This window comes from Cucurbita pepo, chromosome LG11 (assembly GCF_002806865.2).
Source record: "Cucurbita pepo subsp. pepo cultivar mu-cu-16 chromosome LG11, ASM280686v2, whole genome shotgun sequence".
Lineage (NCBI taxonomy): Eukaryota > Viridiplantae > Streptophyta > Magnoliopsida > Cucurbitales > Cucurbitaceae > Cucurbita > Cucurbita pepo.
Window position 1 is genome coordinate 9,152,018 of NC_036648.1, and position 21,812 is coordinate 9,173,829.

Genomic DNA, 21,812 nt, shown 5'->3' on the forward strand with positions numbered 1-21,812 from the left:
ATGTCGGGCGTGCGTCTAACATCGGTTTCCTTTAATATCAACTTTTTTTATTAAAATTAAAATTTTATTTTGTTCGAGCATACATATTAAATAATTTGCTATTTTACTTACCATATGCTATTAAATATTAAATATTAAAATAAAATAAAAAAGACATAAAAGTCAATTAATTACCATTTTACTTAAATCGCTCAAATCTCTACCAAAAACATTTGGTTATTAATATATAATGGTTGGAGTTTAGGTATAATTAATAAATTATATATATATATATATATATATATATGTAATAATAGAAAACCAACCCTGTAGGTGTAGAGTCTCAACCAAAGGTTGGTAGCGCCTAACTAAAATAATGAAGTAAATGTTATTTTTTCTTCGATTATTTATATCCGTTTATACAAATTAAGAGTTCGGTTCTTTGAATGTTAGCTTACGTGAATGAATCGGAACGTTGATTATGTCAATGTGATGATTAAGAAACGAGTAGTTATGATAGAGTCGTTTTGTCGAGATGTTTTAGTCTGTCACGTCATCTCCTATCTATCCATAAGTTCAACAATTTTTTAAAAAGTTGCAACGTTTTTTACGGGTGTCCAAAAAACTCGATGGTCCTGAACTTTTTGAGTTTAATTAACTTCAAATAAATGAAATTTTTATAAATTGAGTTAATTCACCGATTCCGTTAAACTAAACCAATTTAAATTTACGTTAATTTTTAAAATATATATTTTTGCTCTCTACAATTATATATAAATATATTTATTTTATTTTTATTTAATTTCATAAATATTTTTTTTATTATAAATAATTTAAATATTAATTAAATGTTTTATGAACTGACATTTTAGTTTTATTAAAAATAAAAATTTGAATAAATAACGTGAACAACTTGAACTAACCCAACAAAAAAAAATTATGGTTGAGTCTAAAAAATGTCACGACCCGACTCAACTCAACCGACAAACACTCTTATCTATTGTTAATCATCTCCTTCCCTTATTTTCTCGTTGCGATTGTATATATCCACAACCGTAATATCTTCGACAGTTTGAACCTCGTTCTTAACTCTATGAAAGTATTATCTTAAATTGTCGTCGAACAAAACAAAGTATTATCCAACATCTGTAAATGATAAATCAGGTGATTCAATCTCGGGTGAAAACGAAACTAAAAGAGAGGAGAAATATGGTGTGAAATGACAAAGGGAAACTTCCAAGGAACATACCCAAACAAACAAAGAGTGAATGATCATATTCTATTTGTTTTATTGACAATGTGCCCCCCATTTCTCCTTTATTTTCATTTGGGTCCCTCATCTTTGTTTTATTTCCAAGCACCTACCCATCAAAATGAAACGGGTAAACCAATGTAAAAATGAGGTAGGTCGATCGCTCATGTCTCGAGTTCTCTCCAGTGAAGTGATTAATTTGAAAAAGGAAATATTCCGACTATTTTAATTGCTCGGACATGTTTATAAAATTTATAAAATGTTTATTAAATTTTTAAATTTTTTTAATTTTGTCTTATAAAAGTAAAATTTTAATTGTTGTCTTAGACTTATATTTAAACTAATTTTTTAACGAAATTAAATGTCACTTTGTCTCCGACCTCCAAATATATTTTTTGAACAAATTTCAACGTTAAAAAATAATTAAAAAAATAGTATAATTTAATTTAGGAAAAAATTAAAACATAATTTTAATATGCCCAAAAAGTTTATTAAAAAATATATATTAAGGTACAATAAAGCCTAGGATTCCATTGAATTTAGGCCAATTATTAATGCAATATTTCGTCTTAATTTGACCAAATTGCTTTTACAAAGTGATGTTGAATTTACACAAATCAACCCTTTTTCTTTTTCCCTTTTATTTGATAAGGACTCCCTACTTTTCCCATTCCCACAAACGCAACTGGATATAATTAATAAAAACATTTAAATAATAAATTAAAAATAAAAACAATTGTTTTTTTAAAAAATAAAGTTGGTCATGTTCACACTAATTCTTGTCTCATTTTTTTTTTAAAGTTCACTAATGACATACAATATACGTCAATATATATTGTGATAAAAATTTAAGAAATATAACGGTGGTTAATGTTAAAAGTATAAGATTTCAATAATTACATTAAATTTAAAAACTAAACAGTAAGTCAAAATATTTATATATCTTAAGACTCGTCTCATTAATTCCAGTAGAAACGAAAAATTCTCCAAGAAGAACCCGAACCCGACCTGATCCCATCCCATCCCCTGAAAGTAAAAATAAAAAAAATATAATCAATTTTCAAACAAACATATATTTTCCAACCTGCTCTGAGACAGTCAGCCGGCAGTTGGTATACATTGATTGTATAGCAACCGACCAGGCTGAGCAACACCCACATTATATAAAGTTAGCCTTCTGGGGACAAGTGCGAAAATTAATACACATTAGAGCCAAGTACACAATTAAATCAAACCTTTTTCCCCTTCTTTTGTGTGTGTGTGTATATATATATATATGTATGTATGTATGTATATGTATGTATGTATGTATATGTATGTATGTATGTATATGTATGTATGTATGTATATGTATGTATGTATGTATATGTAAGGATGTATGTATATGTATGTATGTATGTATATGTATGTATGTATGTATATGTATGTATGTATGTATATGTATGTATGTATGTATATGTATGTATGTATGTATATGTAAGGATGTATGTATATGTATGTATGTATGTATATGTATGTATGTATGTATATGTATGTATGTATGTATATGTATGTATGTATGTATATGTATGTATGTATGTATATGTAAGGATGTATGTATATGTAAGGATTAAAAGCAGAATTTTGCACAAACCATGGATTGTGGTCTGTTGAGAGGTCTAGCGAGGCAGCTTAAATTCCATGGTCGGCTGAAATATGGTCTAGGATGGTAAATTTGTTGCCAAATTTGGGTCGCCACTGTGTTCTTCCTCTCACAACCTCGGTCCCATCATCGAACCGAAGCAAGTGATTGTAGTCAACGACACCAGCAGTTGACGAAGTTGCACTGTCCGTGCCAGTGGCAGCAGTGAGGGACTGCAGCACACTGTCCCTCCCACATTCCCTCCGGTATTCCAACGTGATGGATGAAAGTTCATGACTCTCTAATATCGGTGGCGGGGCGCTCTGTTGACGACCAGTATAATTTAACAATCGAAGAGATATATAACCAAGCTTTAGAAGATAACACTAGTAATAGATGAGAAGGAATGGAAAGGTTAGTTTTGTGTACCTCCAGAATCCACCCAATGTACTTCACATTGTTAACATGCTGGTTGACATCTAAATCACTCCACTTAGGCTGCAGTAGTATGGAAATGTCGACATTATTGAACCAAATTTTAACAGTAACAATGAAACACACAGAGAGATCCGGTAAGTTAAAAGAAACAACTTACAGTCAAACCCATTCGAACGTAATCAGCTGTATCGTCATCGATTTTTGAAAGTCTCCTGCCATCATCTTCGATAACAGGAGCAGTATTCATAAAGTTAGGCTCTATTTCTCTCCTCACTTCCTCAGGAATCTTTGATAACTTTCTTGTCTGTTTATTCATCATAACCCAGGTACTTCACATTGCAAATTACAAGACAATATCAGTAAATTATGGTCACTAAATGTAAAATGGCTTGATAGTAGAAAATTGATTGCAACCATAATCCACAATCTCAATGCAAAGATCAATTAGAATTAAGATTGAAAAAAAAGTCTATGTAGTTTACCGAAATTTGTTTCTATTCTTTATGAAACACACATTAGAAATTCACAAGCTATTCAAGAACTTTCATAACCTATAACCTGAATTCCTCAATCATGGGTTCAACCGCAGCTGGTTAATTTTATAATTCATGGGTTGAGAAAAAAAGTTCACAACAGGCATGATGAAAGATGATACCACATTTTCATCAGAATGGGGTGAAGTAACCAACCTGGAGGCTCTTGTTAAATTGTCTCCAGTTTTGCAATCATACACGAGCCAATCACGGCGCATGCCATTCCTTCCAGAAGCACTGACCCAAGTGTCTACTTGAACAGTATCACCCCTGTATAAAAGAAGAAAGCAAAAGTCGTCTAAGGCAGAAGACACACAGCCAGGCTCCAAAAACTTCCACCTCAAAAAGAAAAATGTAAATTGAAGGCCATTTCAGTGACTTGTTAGACTGTGAACAGTTCAATGCTTTTTTTATCACTTAATTTTGGAAGGTGAAAGAGAGATGAATAGGTTACATAGTTGGAACAGTGCCATACTAGAAATGTTACTTAAGGGGATAAAACAAACGTNACAGGAACAGTGCCATACTAGAAATGTTACTTAAGGGGATAAAACAAACGTAAACTATTGCATTTAACTCAATTCTGTTATCGTGCACCCAAGTAAAATCACTAGAGACATATTGAATCAATCTTTAGAAGCGTATACATCATATGGAAGAACTTAAATTTACCAAGTAGGGTAACGGTCTACCATAATCTGCATCTTGGTAACTACCCATATCAGGTTCTTTTTGCACATTTCTGGCGTAGAACCAAATCCATCTCCAAGTAGCCCAACAGTCTTAACATGATTAAGGGCAGTTTCCTGCACACAATGTCATCGACTGGAATAACTTATCTCCATTTCATAAGCATACATAGAATTACAGCTAATAGCTATTCATAAAAACACAAGAAGGCAACAAGCTAATTGTACCTGTAAATGATTCATTAAAGTCTCTATAGAAGCTGTACGATCAGCACCAATTTCGTAGGATCTAATAGAGAAATTTTGGGTATACACAAAACCATCCTGAACGATCCTTCCCAAACCAAACGGATCTATAAGCATGTCCGGCCGTCTAGGTTTCCAGTCGAGCATCATCCATTGCTTCTCAGCTGCTAAAAAGATAGTAGTAATAGCAGCAAGGAGCATGCTCCAGTCAGGCAGCTGATTAATAAAAGTTCGTGGGTGAGATGATATGAAGTCATCCCCAGCCTTGAAGCCAGTTGAGCTTCCAGTTACTTTGGAAGGGGCTTGGGCATTAGTCTTCACCCGAAGACTTCCAGAAGACACAGATTTAGACTTGAACCCCCCCAAATTCCCAGAGCCACCTCCAATTTTGGTGTTCTTTACTTTAGGGTCAGAAGACGAAGACGAAGAAGAAATAGGATAAAACGCGGATGTAGCAGCAGTTGCTACCATGATGAACTTCAAAAAACAAAATCAAACACTTCAGTATATCAATAAAAAGCTTGAACGAAAGATTTGCTGCTAATCAGTGAAAGATTAAGAACAACGGGAAGCAAATAACAGATTCTTTAAGATATAGAGTGCATATCAAGTGAAACTAGCACCTAATTAGATAGGAATTGAAGAAATGGAAAGCAAAATTAACGATTGAAGTGTAGCAAAATTCTTGACCGAATAATTAAAGGTCCTTGTGATTGGACGGCTCCTAAACGGCCAACAGCAAGCAAAAATCATTCCAAAACGACGAATGTACTTACAACCGAGAAATGCGAAACTACGCATAAACACGTCGACAGCAAGAAAACAGTTTCCAGAACGACGAATGTGAAGTTATTCCGCAATATAATGAAAAGACACAACCAAAAATTAGTAGACAAATGGAATAAGTTCAACTCAAAAACCAAAAGTCCCAGGACAACATCATAATTCCAGAATATATCAAGTTCCAATTCTCCCAAACAAAATGAACACTACATCCCTCACATTCTCTGATTCAAACCAAACTTTCCTCCCGCAACAACATAAAACGCCAATCTCAAAAGAGAATACAACAACGAATGCATACCTTGAACACACAAGAAAATGCTGAAACGAATAGGATTCGTAACGATGGCGGAAGAATCCAAATCCACAGCAACAGAAAAGTGCAGCAAAATGGCTACAGCGTCATTACAGATCAATAAACCCTTGTCCTCGTCGATTTTTAGGGTTTGCAATCTTTACCCCTCGATATTCGATTACAACACAAGAGAGACAGAAAGAGGAAGAACAATGCGGAAACGAATGAGAGATCCCAGTCCCTGCCCGAAATTTATAGGAACCACCTGTCCCGGTCCCGCCTTTTCTTTCAAATTTCCAAATTCAGCCACCTCTTTTCCATTATTTACCATTTTGCCCTTCTCGTCCTTTTCTTACAACCTGCTCAACTTGAATTATTGCTCGCATTTATCGTTCGAGACTTGGATTTTTTTTTTTCTTTATTACAATATTAATTTTGTATTGACATTTTATTATATATATATACTAGAAAATTCGAATAAAATTATAAAAAAAAATTAATTTTAATTTATAATTAGAGAACTGTATTTAACGCTCAGTGAATAAATTGAGAATAGATAAAGGAGTGTAGAGAGATATCTCCCGATTAGCGTCCGCCTTGCTCACTTTCTATATAAATATATATAATGAGAATTATCTATTAAAAATTATTTAATTAATATATTTTTAAAAATATATATATGAATGTTTTTTTACTGGAACTCGATCCTTACAAATGATCATCATAAAAAATAAATAATTTTTTTTTTTTGCAGAAATAGATATTGAAATAAGAGGCGGGAATAGGGACAGGGATGGGAAACGCTTCCCGATCTCTATCCTGCCACGTGGACATCTCTATTTATAATAATTTAGTTTAAAATAGTTTAATCCATTAAAGTTGGAGTAATATTATTCTTTTATTTCAAATTTATATTAATTTAATTATTACCGCTAAAAATCTTATAATTTTATGAAAGTTGAAGGACAAAATAGGTATTTGGTTACCATTAATTTTTTTTAAAAAAAATCAGATATTAAAGTAAATAACAATCAAAATCTTAAAATTTAATAATTTAGTTTCATTTTTTCAAATTAAGAGCATTCTTAAACTTTTTTTAAATTTAAAAAAATTATTAAAAATTTAGAAATTTTTATTTTTATTAATTTAGCTATTTAGTTAAATTAGGCTTAAATTAATATAATCTATATTAATTTATATGAAATTATATTTGTTACTATGGATAAATTTTCAAAGTTACTTTTCACGTATCTCTTAAAGTAATAAATTCCCATTAAATCACATTAAATATACATTAACCGTGAGCTATATTCTTAGGAGTGACAATAGCCTAACTATAGTAGAATTTTAATGCATGCAAAAATACATATATATATATATATATATATATATATATATATATATATATATATAGATAAAGTCGCTATCAATGGAATACATTACGTATTGAAATATTATTTAGAATTCAAATAATTAAAACCTCATCCGCTACCCGTCTAGCTTTTTATTTTTTAAAATTAAATTTATAAATATCTATCGAATTACGTGCACTTGTCACTGTAACGATCCAGATTCACCACTAGCAGATATTGTCCTCTTTGGGTGTACATGTCACTGTAACGACCCAGATCCACCGCTAGCAGATATTGTCCTCTTTGAGTTTTCCTTTTTGGGCTCGCCCTCAAGGCTTTAAAACGCTAACGACCCAGATTTGAGTTTTCCTTTTTGGGCTCGCCCTCAAGGCTTTAAAACGCTAACGACCCAGATCCACTACTAGTAGATATTGTCCTGGGTTTTCCCTTTTGGGCTCGCCCTCAAGGGGCTTTAAAACCCATCTGCTAGGGGAAGGTTTCCACATCATTATGAATGGTGGTTTGTTCTCCTCCTCAACCAATGTGGGACATCACAATCCACCCCCCTTCGGGGCCCAGTGTCCTCGCTGGCACTCTTTCCTTCCTCCAATCGATGTGGAACCACCCCCAAATCCACCCCCCTTTGGGGCCCAGCGTCCTTACTGGCACACCGCCTCGTGTCTACTCCCCTTCGGGGAACAGCGAGAAGGCTGGCACATCGTTCGGTGTCTGGCTCTGATACCATTTGTAATGACCCAGATCCACAGCTAGCAGATATTGTCCTCTTTGAACTTTCCCTTTCGGGCTTGCCCTCAAGGCTTTAAAACGCATATGCTAGTAGAAGGTTTTCACACCCTTATAAATGGTGGTTTGTTCTCCTCCACAACCAATGTGGGACATCACAGTCACAGTCCTATACCCTTCCTTTATTCGAGTATTATATGTACGAGGCAACATGAGCATCGTTTAGCAGTAATTGTGTAATGGTCCAAAGCGGACAATTGTGTAGCAATAAGTGTCCATTTTGACTCGTTACGTATCCTCGTTAGGCTCACAGTTTTGAAACATGTCTATTAGGGAGAGGTTTCCACACGTTTACAAGAAATGTTTCGTTCCCATTTCCAATCGATGTGAGATCTCACAATCCACCCCCTAAATAAAATTCTACCAACGCCACCAAAACATAACACGGTGATGTAAACAGCATAGATATTTTAGGTTTAGGTATCAATTTTTTCCTTTTTTCTAGTTAAGCTAAATAATTTGGTGTGACGTAGACGTGTTAATTATGATTTTTTTTTTTTTTTTTTTTTTTTTTTTTTTTTTTTTTTTTTTTTTTTTTTTAATTAACATTTTATTCCTTGAAAATTAATTAAAAATAAACGTTCCATCAAGAAATTGGTTTGAGGAGTAAAATATTTCATAAATTAAATTACCAATGAAATTATTTTAAAAATGTTAGAGTGAACTTAGCATTTTATACTAAAAAAAATTAAAATTGAGGATTGTTTTTTAAAAATAATTATTTATTTATTATTTATTATATTAATGGAACATTGAAAATGTAAAGGAAAATATTTAAAAAAAAAATCGAGTTTTGTATTAATTAATTATGGTATACTCATGGAAGCAATAAATCCATTATATTTTATAAATCTAACAATTCGGCACCATAAATATTATTGGTCATATCTAAGTTTCATACCATATATTATGAATGTGAATTTTGAGGTGAACCTTTTATTTTTATTTATTTATTTATTTATTATTATTATTATTATCTGCATTAAAAGCAAACTAACAACTTCGACGGTTTAATACGGCTTATCCGAAAGAGTTCGACGGGTACAACTAGAAGCCTCTCGAGCTCAAATAAAATTTATATATAAATAAAAGGCGAAACTTTCGAAAGTTTCAATAATACCTTTAAACTTTTAAAAGAAAAAAAATTTAAAAAATTTAAAAATATCTTTTAAACTAAAAAAGGTTAAAAGAAAAATACATAGGAAAGTTATGAAGTTGACGGTCAAATGAGCCAAAACGGACCATATATATTATTTAGAACGAAATCAAATAATATTTCATAAATAAAAATATAATATATTATGAACAAAAGTAATGTGAGGCGAGAGACGGGGATATCTCCCACTTCCTCTTCATTCATTGTTTAAACGAAAAATTCCAACTTGAACGAGAAACACGTAGTGATGTTATTGTTAGACGAACACGACTCTCCACAATGGTATGATATTGTCCACTTTGAGCCTAAGCTCTCATGGCTTTGCTTTGGGTTTCCCCAAAAGACCTCATACCAATAGAGTTAGCATTCCTCACTTATAAACCCATGATCATTCCCTAAATTAGTCGATGTGGGACTTCCATCATCCAACAGTTATATCTATGTAGACATAGAAGACTCGTGTATAGAAACAAATTTTCACGAGCATCCAACGCAAATTTCACGGTTTAATATTGAAAGCAAACCAACAACTTTGACAGTTTAATATTGCTTATCCGAAAGAGTTCGACGGGTACAACTAGAAGCTTCTTGAGCTCAAATAAAATTTATAAATAAATAAAATGTTAAACTTCCGAAAGCTTCAATAATACCTTAAACTTAAAAAAAATAAAAATAAAAAATAAAAAAAAAATAAAAAAAAAATAAAAAAAAGAATCTAAAAAAAATACCTTTGAAACTAAAAAAGGTTAAAAGATTACATTTACAATAGCGTGGAATGTTATGAGATTGACGGTGATACGTAACGAGCCAAAACGGACCATATATATTATTTAGAACTAAATCAAATAATATTTCATAACTAAAAATATAATATACTATGTATAAAAGTAACTTGAGACGAGACTGGGATATCTCCCACTTCCTCTTCATTCACTGTTTAAACGAAAAATTCCAACTTGAACGAGAAACACGTAGTGATGTTATATCTACGTAGACATAGAAGGCTCGTGTATAGAAACAAATTTTCACGAGCATCCAACGCAAATTTCATCGGATCATGGAAAAAAAAAAAAAAACATGATGAACAGCTTCAATCTTAACTTATACTTCTCTTTCCCAAATTCACAAAAATCATTCTCAAATCCATTATGAATCAATCCAGAAACAAAAACACCAAAAAGCCCATGAAACCTGCAACCAGAAGATCCAGAAATGAAGAAGAAGAAGAAGAAGAAGAAGAAGAAAAGGTATAATCAATCATAACAGGGAACTGGCAGCTGCCATAAGAAGGATCCTCTTGAGTCACCACAGCCATACCAGAAAAATCACAGTTCCAGCTCTTCTGGCTGTTCATTTGATAGTACATATTAAACGCATAAGAGGCATTCCCTTCTGCACTTAGCTGATTGCAAGAAGATCCATACTCCAAAGCAGTGCAATCTGATAGGCTACAAGCATAATCAACACTATAAGCCAAGCCTTCCCAATCCTTCACATTTGGGTTCAAAACACACCATCTTTTCACCATATATCTCACTCCCTCTACTGCTATCAGCCCCTTTTGGGCTTCTATACCAGACAGATCTAGCTCATATTTTGGCTTACCATCGAACTCGAATATTCCCCAATGCCTTTCAAAGCTCCCTGGCTCTATGCTCTTGGCATTTTCATCGATTAAGCTGAAGAGATAGATGTCAATTATGCCTACCCTTGCTGGGGTTCCCTCCCCACTTAGAGCATGCCTCAATAATCCCTGGTTGAATCGTTTTGCGTTTTGGATATTGGCGTGTTTGTCGCCGTCGGTTGGCCAGCCGACTTCTCCTACTATGATTTTCATGTTGGGGTATCCTGCTTTTGTTAGAGCTGAAACGAGAGTGTCGAAATTTGCATCGAACACGTTTGTGTATGTTAGATCTCCGTCTTTGATGGACTTGTATGTTCCATCAAAGAAGGCGAAGTCGATGGGGAAGTAGTCATTGCCATATAGGGAGAGGAAGGGGTAGATGTTGACTGTGAATGGTGCATTGTTTATGGATAGGAAGTGTAGGATCTCGATTGTTAAGTCTCGGACGTCTGGCCGAAAATCGCCTGCAGATGGAACCGGGTTTGAGTCCGGGGAATTGTAAGTATCAGCATTGAAAGGAATAGTAGCTTTGACCTTTGATCCAAGTCCTGCATCGTTTAAGGCTTGCTGGATATTCCTCAGGGCAGGTAACGTTGATTGAAGATAGATGCCGTTGTAGGACTTAAGAAAGGGCTCATTGCCTACAGCAACATACCTGCAAAATCAGTTTCCAATGGAAGTTTATAGGAGACAGAGAGAACCAATATGCTTGTTAAGCTAACTTCACATTCGTAAACTCGGGTTCTTAAACTTCTAAAAATGCATTAACAAATTTCAATTCTTTCGGTCTAGAAGGTTGCTACGAGATCCCGCATCGATTGGAGAGAGGAACGAGTGCCAATGAGGATGCTGGGCCCTGAAGGGGTGGATTATTGTGAGTTTCCAAATTGGTTGGAGAGAGGAACGAAACATTCCTTATAAGGGTGTGGAAAGGACGTTAGGTCCCAAAAGGGGTGGATAATTGTGAGATCCCTCATCGGTTGGAGAGAGGAATGAAACATTCTTTATAACGGTGTGGAGAGGACGTTAGGCCCCGAAGGGGGTGGATAATTGTGAGATCCCACATCGGTTAGAGAGGGGAACGAAATATGCTTTATAACGGTGTGGAAAGGACGCTAGGCCCCAAAGGGGTGGATTATTGTGAGATCCCACATCGGTTGGAGAGAAGAACAAAACATTCTTGATAGGAGTGTGGAAACCTCTCCCTAGCAGATGTGTTTTAAAAACTTTGAGGGAAAGCCCGGAAGGGAGAATCCAAAGAGGACAATATCTGCTAGCGGTGAGCTCGGGCTATTACATATGCAACACCCAATAACGGACCAATGAATGACCATCATTTGAGAGTGGCATTTGGTTACTTTCCATAGTTTTGAAATCTAACGTCACTTTCTCATGAAAAAAAAAAAAGAAAAACAATGACCAAATGATAAAAAATCCTTCCTCATGAAGTGATCGATCAAACCAACTAAAACAAAAGATGACCTAAACTTATTTTTGGCTAATTCAATCGCTTTCTAAAGATTTCATGTGAAGTTTCAAAGCCAGGCTTGAAAAGAACAATTCAAAACAGAGAAACCATGAAGTGGGAATTTCATCGAACACCTTAAGTGCACAAAAAATGAAGAACAAAAACCAAAGTAAATCAATACTCAACTTGATTTTAACACCACCATGATAAGTGTAAGCAGTAACATTAGAATCCACCCAAAGAGCTGCAGCCTCAGGATCTTCACTCATAACCTGCAACATTGAATTAGGAATAGCCAACATAACCTCAATATCAGTCCCAATTAGGGCTTCCAAAATCCGATCCTCAGCTTCAAAAAGCTTCAACTTACGAAACCCATTTTCTTGAAGCATTTTAACAACTTTCTCTGGAGGAAGCTGGTGAGTAGCCATAGTTCCCCAGTTCACTCCAACACTAAATCCATTTGGAACAACCGTCAACAACAACAAAATCAAAGCTCTGAATATCCAATTTCTGTGGAATCGTAACACAGATTCCGACATTGTTCTTCTTTTTTTTTCCTCTTTTTTTGCCGATTCGATCTCTGATTGGCTCGAATCTTTGAATCGGAATGTTTTTGATAAAGATGGAATCGAGAAGGAAGGAGTAAGAAACCAGAGGACTCTGGAAATGGAGTGTTGGTTGGAGTTGGATTTAGAAGAGCTTCATGAGGAAGGGAAAAAAAATGGAGCCTCACAGAGAAAAAGAAGAAGGAATGAAATAAATAAATAAATAAATACATAAATCGTTACTTAATTCAGTTATTCAGTTAATGCCACTTTTTGTTCGTGAGCTGCTTCCTACAAAAATAAATAAATAAATAAATAATAATAATAATCAGATACGTATAAATTAAAATAAATAATAAAAAAACACAATTTCCTTTTTAAATTTATGTTTATTTCTTGTATTTAGTTAAATTTTATCTTTTATTTATTTATTTATTATTATTATTATTATTTTATTTTGTAGTTTTTGAATTTTGAAGGGTGAAATTAGTACTTATGGTTGGACATAATGAAAGTCCCACATCAGCTAATTTAGGGAATGATCATGGGTTTATAAGTGAGGAATATTCACTCCATTGGTATGAGGCCTTTTGGGGAAGCTCAAAGTAAAGCCATGAGAGCTTATGATCAAAGTAGACAATATCATATCATTGTGGAGAGTTGTGTTCGTAGTTTAATTTTTTTTTTCCAAATTTCGATGAGAAAGTCAATAATGTCCGCTTTAGCTCTGTACGTATCCCTTTTAGCCTCATGATTTTAAAACACGTCTATTGGGGAGTGGTTTTCATACCCTTATAAAGAATATTTCGTTAATAATCTAATTTCGTGATTATTTACACCACAACTTTACATCGTCAGCTAGATAAAACATGATTTTTACTTCTTTTAAAGTCGTATTTATAACTCAAAAATATTATTTAAAGTCGAAGATAAATCTTTTTTAGAGCCTTAATCTCTCAAATTCCACGCCCAAATATTTTAATTTTTAGAAAAGTCATAATTTTTTTTTCTTTTAGGTTTTTTATTAAAAAATATATATATATGTGTGTGTGAAAGGGACTCAAAAAAGCTGCTTACAAAGTGGAAATAAATAAAGGTGTAGATTTTTAGGTAATGCCAGAAATAAATTAATTGTTGATTACATAAGTGGTGGAATCTTAGGAATATTTATCACATTTTATTTCCATATCATAACCTTTTTTAATTCAATTATACATTTAAAAGAAAATCGACCAATCATAAGTCACTCTTTTTTCATTATAATAAATTATTTTTTAATTTTAAATTTTTAAACTTTAATTCATTTACTTACTAAGAAATTATTAAATGATGTTTGTTCCTCGAGAATCTGATCAAGATTTAGAGTTACTATGATCATCGTCATATTCTTATGATCTTTTTCATTTGAATGTAGTCTCGGTTCATTCATATATTATATTCGGGCGTCACAAAATCAGTGTATCAACTTTTATTTTTATATGCTCGATGATTATCGAGTAACATGGTTTCCAATATATATATATATATATATATATATGAAATTTGATTTACTACTTTACGAAGAAGGGTTGAAAAAGAAAGCACTAAATAGGCAACTTTCCAGCCCAAGTCTATGTGTAATGTTTTTTTTTTTTTTTTTTTTTTTTTTTCTTCTAATCTCTATTGCTCTTTTTCCCAAAGTTTATCTCTTTATAAAAGGAAAAAAAATGGTGTTATCTTCTCAAAAAGTTATTAATAAAACCACTTTTTCTTTTTCCATTTATTACCAAAATAATAATAATAAATAAATAAATAATATTGTTTTTCCACGAGTTAGCTAGAAAGAGAGGTTCTCTGTAGAAAAGTTGAATGTCTCTCGAGATGGTTGACTAAAGTTGATGCTCGAAAAGAAAACATGACAAGCTCATTTTGTCGAATATAATTGGTTTTTGTACAAAGTTAAGTTATTACTAATGGAATTAAATCGAAATATTTGGCAGCTAAGCTGATCTTGCCTTTGAAACCAGAACACCTAAGTGCTGGCATATCATATTATAGGTCTAGCTTCTATATCTAAGAGACGACGACGGGCAGCTAAGCCGATCTCGCCTTTGAAACCAGAACACCTAAGTGCTGGCATATCATATTATAGGTCTAGCTTCTATATCTAAGAGACGACGACGGGCAGCTAAGCCGATCTCGCCTTTGAAACCAGAACACCTAAGTGCTGGCATATCATATTATAGGTCTAGCTTCTATATCTAAGAGACGACGACGGGCAGCTAAGCCGATCTCGCCTTTGAAACCAGAACACCTAAGTGCTGGCATATCATATTATAGGTCTAGCTTCTATATCTAAGAGACGACGACGGGCAGCTAAGCCGATCTTGCCTTTGAAACCAGAACACCTAAGTGCTGGCATATCATATTATAGGTCTAGCTTCTATATCTAAGAGACGACGACGGGCAGCTAAGCCGATCTTGCCTTTGAAACCAGAACACCTAAGTGCTGGCATATCATATTATAGGTCTAGCTTCTATATCTAAGAGACGACGACGTGAGAACTAAGAAATTCTTGCATGAGCGAATCAGAAAAACGAATATAATAGCTTGGTATGATGTTATGTGTGGCGTAAATGTTAGGAATCACGACTCAAGCCTCGTACCAATGAACATGTATTCCTTTACTTATAAACTCATGATCATTTCTTAAATTAGTCAATGTGGGACTTACTCCCAACAATCTGAACCGTAAACATACCGAAATAATAAAATGTTCGATTTTTGTTTGGTGGCATGAAGCAATAAGAGTGAATCCAGGGAGGGAGCCCTTCCCGTACTTCCTCTTGATTGAGCCCGTAAATGTAATTAAACTGAACAAATTATAGTCACGGATACAGAAAAAAGTAAGATAATTGAGTGGAAAAAGATAAAAGACCATCGTAGAAATTCTACATCGATTGGAGAGGAGAATGTCCGAAAGTAGGTGGATTGTGAGATCCCACATCGGTTGAGGAGGAGAACGAAACATTCTTTATAAGGGTGTGGAAGCCTATCTCTAACAGACTCGTTTTAAAAACCTTGAAGGGAAGCCCGAAAGGAAAAGTCTAAAGAAAACAATATCTGCTAACAACTGTTAGGAATCACGGATCACCACAATGGTATGATATTGTCCACTTTGAACATACGCTCTCATGGCTTTGCTTTGGGCTTCCCCAAAATGCCTCGTACCAATAAAGATAGTATTCCTCACTCGTAAACCGATGATCATTTTCTAAATTAGCCAATGTGGGACCCACGTCCAATAATCCTCAACAGCAACGAGTTTGGGTTGTAACAAATGGTATCAAACCAAGACACATAGCGGTGTGTTAGCGAGAACGTTGGACCCCAAAGGGGAGTGAATTGTGAGATCCCACATCGATTGAAGAGAGGAACAAGTTTCAACGAGGACGCTGGACCTCGACGGTGGGTGGATTGTGAGATCCACCTTCAGTTGAAGAGGAGAATGAGAGGAAGCTCAAAAGAAAAAGCCTAAACCCGAAAAGGACAATATATGATAGCGGGTAGACTTTGGCTATTACGCCTCGAAAAAAACCGAGCCATTGGTATCCATGAAGAAAGGGAGAAAGACTACAGAACTTAGAATAAAGAATTCCATTTGGAAGGAAGGAAATAAGACATCCAAAATATGAGCTTTCCCTTCTTTGGAATTTCCCTCAAAGTTTTAAAGCACGTCTGTTAATGAGAATTGTTTCTTTGGGCTTTCCCTTCTTTGGACTTTCCCACAAAGTTTTAAAGCGGGTCTGAACGGGGGAGGTTTCTACACCCTTATAAGGAATGACTTCGTTCCCCTCTCAAACCGGTATAAGGATCTCACAATCCACCGCATTTGAGGGCCAGCATCACTGGCACAGTGTCTGGCTTTGATATCATTTGTAACAACTTAACCCCACCGCTAGTAGATATTGTTCTCTTTGAGCTTCCCAGCTTCCTCTCAAAGTTTTAAAACATGGTAGGGAGAAATTTCCACTCTTATAAGAAATGTTTCGTTTTCCTCTCCAATCAATGCGGGATCTCACAATTACGAGAAATATGGTAAGACAACGGGAATAATAGAAATGAAATTCAAAAGAAAAAGCCCACTGGTACCAAGAAAATGTAAGGCAGAAGGGGGGAGGTTCATAATCACATGATCAATTAAGCAGCTGGAAAATGTTGAACAAGAACAATCTACTTCAGCTGGAAAATGAAGAAAGAACTGTTCAGTGTTTTAATGGCGGCCTTACAAACGTCCCTCGCCCACAGCTTCAGATGCAAGCGAACTGTCGCCGGAGACTGCGTGAAGACTAAGGTTTAAGCTAATACTAGTAGTCCTCTTCTGGATTACACGACGTCGTTTTGGGAGTATTCCAACGGAAATTTTGTGAAGTAAAATATCCATCAAAATACGGATAAATTTTCAATATTCATTGATATTTTTAAAAAAAATAAACTTATTAAAATTGATAGCTATAATCATTTATTTTAATTTAATGTAATATATGTAACAATTAAAAATTAGAACGTTTTATTACGGTAAAAACTAAATTATTACAAAATTAAAAAATATAAAGAGACTAGTGGAAATAGTCTTAGATAGGAGAGGGCTACTCACTAAGACTTTTGACCCGGGTTTTCATGAGCGTTGCCAGGTCTTGGAGTGCCTGTCAAGGGCTCTTGCGCATACCCAAGCACGGGTATCAACGTCTAAGCCCACAGTAAACATATGATGAGCCTAAATAAGAAATCATTTATACTGATCATGGCATAAACCATGCCTAGAGGACCGAAAATCGGTTTTCCCCTTTTTTCTATTCTTTTTGGTGGTATAATTTTGGTTTTTTCTGAAAGTCTTCCCTTGTCGCTACCATGGACACAAAATTCCATTTTAGACTAACTTCCGCTATAAGAGGTCACACTAAAGTTCTAAAAACTAAATCGGTTTTCAACCATTTTCTTTGTCTCTTATCTTAAGCCGGGACTTACTAAAGAAAACTGCAATCGTAGTTTATCAACAACTAACAAGACCACCGAGATCATCAACTTAGCTCCCAAAGGTAATCCACTCGGCCCTTCCCCAACCTATACAAGGGGAGTGAAAGATAACGAACAGGAGACAAACAAAGTCCTAACTAAATCATAAAACAAGCTAAGCATTCGATCCGATTTGTTAGCATTATCAAAACCCCATTTCTAAGCCCTCATAATATAATACTTACCATATGAGCATTGAATAATTTCTCAGCCAGGAAAGGATATCTCAACAGAGTACAGCACTCATATTTGCACACTAAATCAAATCAAATCAACAATTCCAATTGCAAACAATACAGGCCTTCAACAACAACAGTATATTCCAATGTCGCATAGTTCTAGAATCAAATGCCATAAAAGGAAAAAGAACTGTAATCTTCTGTTCGTATTTCCATCGCACAATCATCAAATTAAGATTATAATTCTAAGCTCTGTACAGAGAACACAGAAGTTGATTTCCTTCAGAATTTGAGACTTCTTACAAATGAATCCATCTTGACAAGAACGTATCTCATGGTTTATATCTCAACAAAATGCCTAAACAAAATTCACAAATAAGATTCAATTCATCGATCTCGAAAACAGAGTCCAATATCAAAACAAAAGAAAACCTAATTTTCTCAGCAGTTTATGTACAAGTATCCGTCCAGTGAAGTTCATCAACAGTTCAATATCACAGTAAAATTAGCAAAAATGAACAAAACAACGCTTGTTCTTGCCTTCAATTTATCTCTTCCCTGCCGAACAGGAGAAATCTATTCCAAGCGGACGAACCACGGCGATGCGTTTTACCGGCTGTCGAGAAATTAAATCGTATATCTTCGATCCAACGTCATACCTAAACCGCATTCCTCCACTCCAATCCGTTCAAATCGGAGTTCAATTCCGATCAGAAACTCACGCGGACTAAACAGGACGTTGATCGTCGATTTCGGAGGTAAGAAACAACAATCGACGGTGGAATAGGTGCTTTAATCAGGAATATCGCGATCGTTCCAACACAGAAGCATGGAGATACAACGGGCAAGAATATAGAATCTGGTTTTCTGTTGCTTGATCATCAGCAAGCACCGCGTTCGAAAACTGGTTTTGCGGCGGTTTCCGAGGCAGAGTTGTGTCGACTGTGAAGCGTGTGCTGCGGAGAAAGCAGAGGGCATTAGGGCGGAGACCAGAGGGCGGAGGGATTTAAGAAAAGAGAGAGAGACAAAAAAGGATTAGCGAAGAAGGACGGAATTGGGGGAATGGCGGTTGCGACAATGGCGTATTTATAGAGAGCATATGGGCCTGAAGTTTACGCTGTCGCCACTCGTATTTATTTAATGCCTTTTCTTTTTTTACTTAAAATAGTCGTGATGTCAGCTTGTGGATAGGAAACTATTCTCTAATTGACATTATTACCCTTCCATTTGAATTTTTTAATAAAATTATTTTATTTTCTTTTTCCTATTTATTAGACTAAATTACAAATATTAAAAATAATAATCCCTTCAAATACGCCTTAATTCTTTCAAAGGTTCCAATATATACCATTAAAAAAATAATTTTGACTATTTAAAATGATATATTCAAATTGTAAATTTTAATTAAATATTTAAAAATTAACGTTTTACAACATTATTTCTATCAAAAATAAAAATTTGTATAGATAACCCAAACAACCTAAGCTAACACAACAAAAAAAAAATGGAATTATTAGAATTGAAAAAATTTATTACTGAACAATTGGATTAGATCTAAAAAGACAGACTCTACAACATCTATGTTGAGGATTGTTCAGAGTTGAGTCCCACATTGGTTAATTTAGTGAAAGATCATGTGTTTATAAGTCCTTTTGAGAAAGCCCAAAACAAAGTCATGATAGCTTATACTCAAAGTAGACAATATCATACTATTGTGGAGAGTCGTGATTTCTAACCACCTACAACTCCATTCTAATCGTTAATATTTGTAGACCAAATAGGCCCTAAATTGGAAGAAAATAAGAAGTGGGGCCATTAAATAGAAGGCAAAGGGGTATTTTGGACCCAAAAAAAAAGTAACAAAAAGTGTGGGGAGCAGAGAGGAAGCATGTAGAAAGGCAACATCGAGAGGGGAGGCCCCACCATCTCACAAGGTTTTCGCTGTCATCCAACGTGGCATTTGACCTTATTTATACCACGTGGATTTTCATCCACTGTCGGCTTGCGAGTGCCACCTAGTCTACAAGAGAGAAAAAAATTGCTGGCGTGGCTGGTAAACTATAACGCTTATCCCCTCGTTATTGGGTCGAATCAGCGTGGGGTCACAGAGCAAGACTTGTCAAAACACTTTTCCCTGACACGTGCGTTCTATTTATTATTATTATATTACATGTTTTAGATCATTGATTTATAAGTGAGGAATACTTATTCCATTGACAAGCCATGAGAGCTTATGCAGTGGACAATATCATACCTCTGGAGAGTCCTGTTTGTGTAACAGGCAGGAGTTGGTTGGATGATATGAGTGGCCAGTCAAAATTATTCACCTACATTTCTCTAACCACCAACCACCATCAACATCAGTCAACCTTTAAACTAGGAAAAAAAAAACAAAAGACAATAATAATTTTAATATTAATAAGGCTAAATTAATAAATTTAAAAAAATACTCAAATCTCGGCAATGGTATGATATTGTGAGTTAGTATTTCTCACTTATAAACCTATGATCCTTCCCTAAATTAGCGGTTAGCGGACGTGGGACTTTCATAATCCAACAAAATCTTCATAGTTTTTATAAAAAATATCCTAAACTAAAAATAAAAGTTTAAAATAGAATCTCTTAATATTTTAGTAAAAAAAAAAACCTTTAAAATCCAAAATTATCTTTCTTTTTTTTTTTTTTTTTTTTAAGAAAATTTNCAACTCTTATAAGAATATTTTTAACTTTTGTTAAAAAATTTAAAGTCACTTTTTAAAAAATTTACATTTTTTCATTTTAAATTATTTTTCAAATATGAATTAAGTTTTGATTGAGCTAAAAAATTGAGTTTCTACCTATGCTTGAAAATTTATATTTATACTATTGCTATTTAATGTAAAATTTATGTATACCAAAATTTAAATTTCAAAGATTCCTCTTCAAATTTAAATATTAAAGATATAAAACGTTTACAATATGAAATTGCTTAAATTTTAGTTCCACGCATAAACTTGAATTGATAAATAAGATATAATTTACGGATAAAATAAACAATAATTAAAATTAAAATTTATTCTTCAAAGAATAATCAATATTAATTTAATCCATTCAGAAAAATTGTAGATAAATCATAATCAATTTCGTAAGATTATAGCCATAAAGCAAAAGGAAGAAAAAAAATAATGAAAATAAAATAAGGTGAAATTACTAAAAATACTCTTGAATTTTGTTTTTTTTTTTTTTTAATATATGAATATTTTTTTAAACAAATATAAGATATTTTTATTAAATTAAGCTTAAAAATAATAATAAAAAAAAAAAGTAATAGGGCTATGGTCGAGCATTCTAGAAGAAACAGGATTTTGTCCCTTACAAGGATGGCGGCTAACGGATTAGGTTGGAGTATAAAATGATTTGCCTTTTTCTTCTCAATTAAGAGATTTGTCGTCCATTATCGGCCTACAAATCTTGAAATTAAGGGAGTTTCCTTTATTATTATTATTATTATTTTATTAAAATTATTATTAGTACTAAAAAAAATTTCTATCAAACAATTGAATAATTATAATTTAGTTTATTAATTTGAATTTCTTCCGGAAAATTGAGCTGGAAAACAAGAGAAGATGAGAGTAAATGAATACAATTACTGAAGCAAATTAGTAAATTTGAAGTTTTTAACATATGGTTAATTGCATGAACAATAGAGCGTTCGAGATTGAAAGCATCCGTCTCTTTAGATGCCTAACAAATATCGAACAAATCATCAAAACTTGTGCTGAAAGAATATATGGCCTGCAGATCCCACGT

At 33.9% G+C, this 21,812-nt stretch overlaps 2 protein-coding genes across 5 annotated transcripts; both read right to left on the reverse strand.

Moving 5' to 3' along the window:
- Positions 1-2,078: 2,078 nt before the first annotated feature.
- Positions 2,079-6,054, reverse strand: LOC111806062 (palmitoyl-acyl carrier protein thioesterase, chloroplastic-like). 3 transcript variants are annotated; one of them, XR_002816734.1, is made up of 9 exons: positions 5,843-6,054; positions 4,741-5,235; positions 4,496-4,629; positions 3,980-4,093; positions 3,448-3,619; positions 3,282-3,350; positions 2,865-3,175; positions 2,316-2,374; positions 2,139-2,257 (listed from the first exon to the last, which is right to left on the reverse strand). XR_002816734.1 is itself a non-coding variant. In XM_023691409.1 (8 exons), exons 2-7 carry the CDS (start codon positions 5,227-5,229, stop codon positions 2,903-2,905), a joined length of 1,251 nt encoding a protein of 416 aa, XP_023547177.1. In that variant the 5' UTR covers positions 5,230-5,235; positions 5,843-6,054; the 3' UTR covers positions 2,079-2,257; positions 2,865-2,902. The 3 variants fall into 3 exon arrangements, 1 of the variants encoding a protein (XP_023547177.1); XR_002816733.1 differs by having other exon boundaries at positions 2,316-2,408; XM_023691409.1 differs by lacking the exon at positions 2,316-2,374 and having other exon boundaries at positions 2,079-2,257.
- Positions 6,055-10,269: 4,215 nt separating this feature from the next.
- On the reverse strand, positions 10,270-12,960 carry LOC111805827 (glucan endo-1,3-beta-glucosidase 8-like). Of its 2 annotated transcripts, XM_023691069.1 has the most exons (3): positions 12,611-12,701; positions 12,427-12,512; positions 10,270-11,427 (listed from the first exon to the last, which is right to left on the reverse strand). In XM_023691069.1, exons 1-3 carry the CDS (start codon positions 12,617-12,619, stop codon positions 10,302-10,304), a joined length of 1,221 nt encoding a protein of 406 aa, XP_023546837.1. In that variant the 5' UTR covers positions 12,620-12,701; the 3' UTR covers positions 10,270-10,301. The 2 variants fall into 2 exon arrangements, with proteins under 2 accessions (XP_023546837.1, XP_023546836.1); XM_023691068.1 differs by having other exon boundaries at positions 12,427-12,960.
- Positions 12,961-21,812: the final 8,852 nt, after the last annotated feature.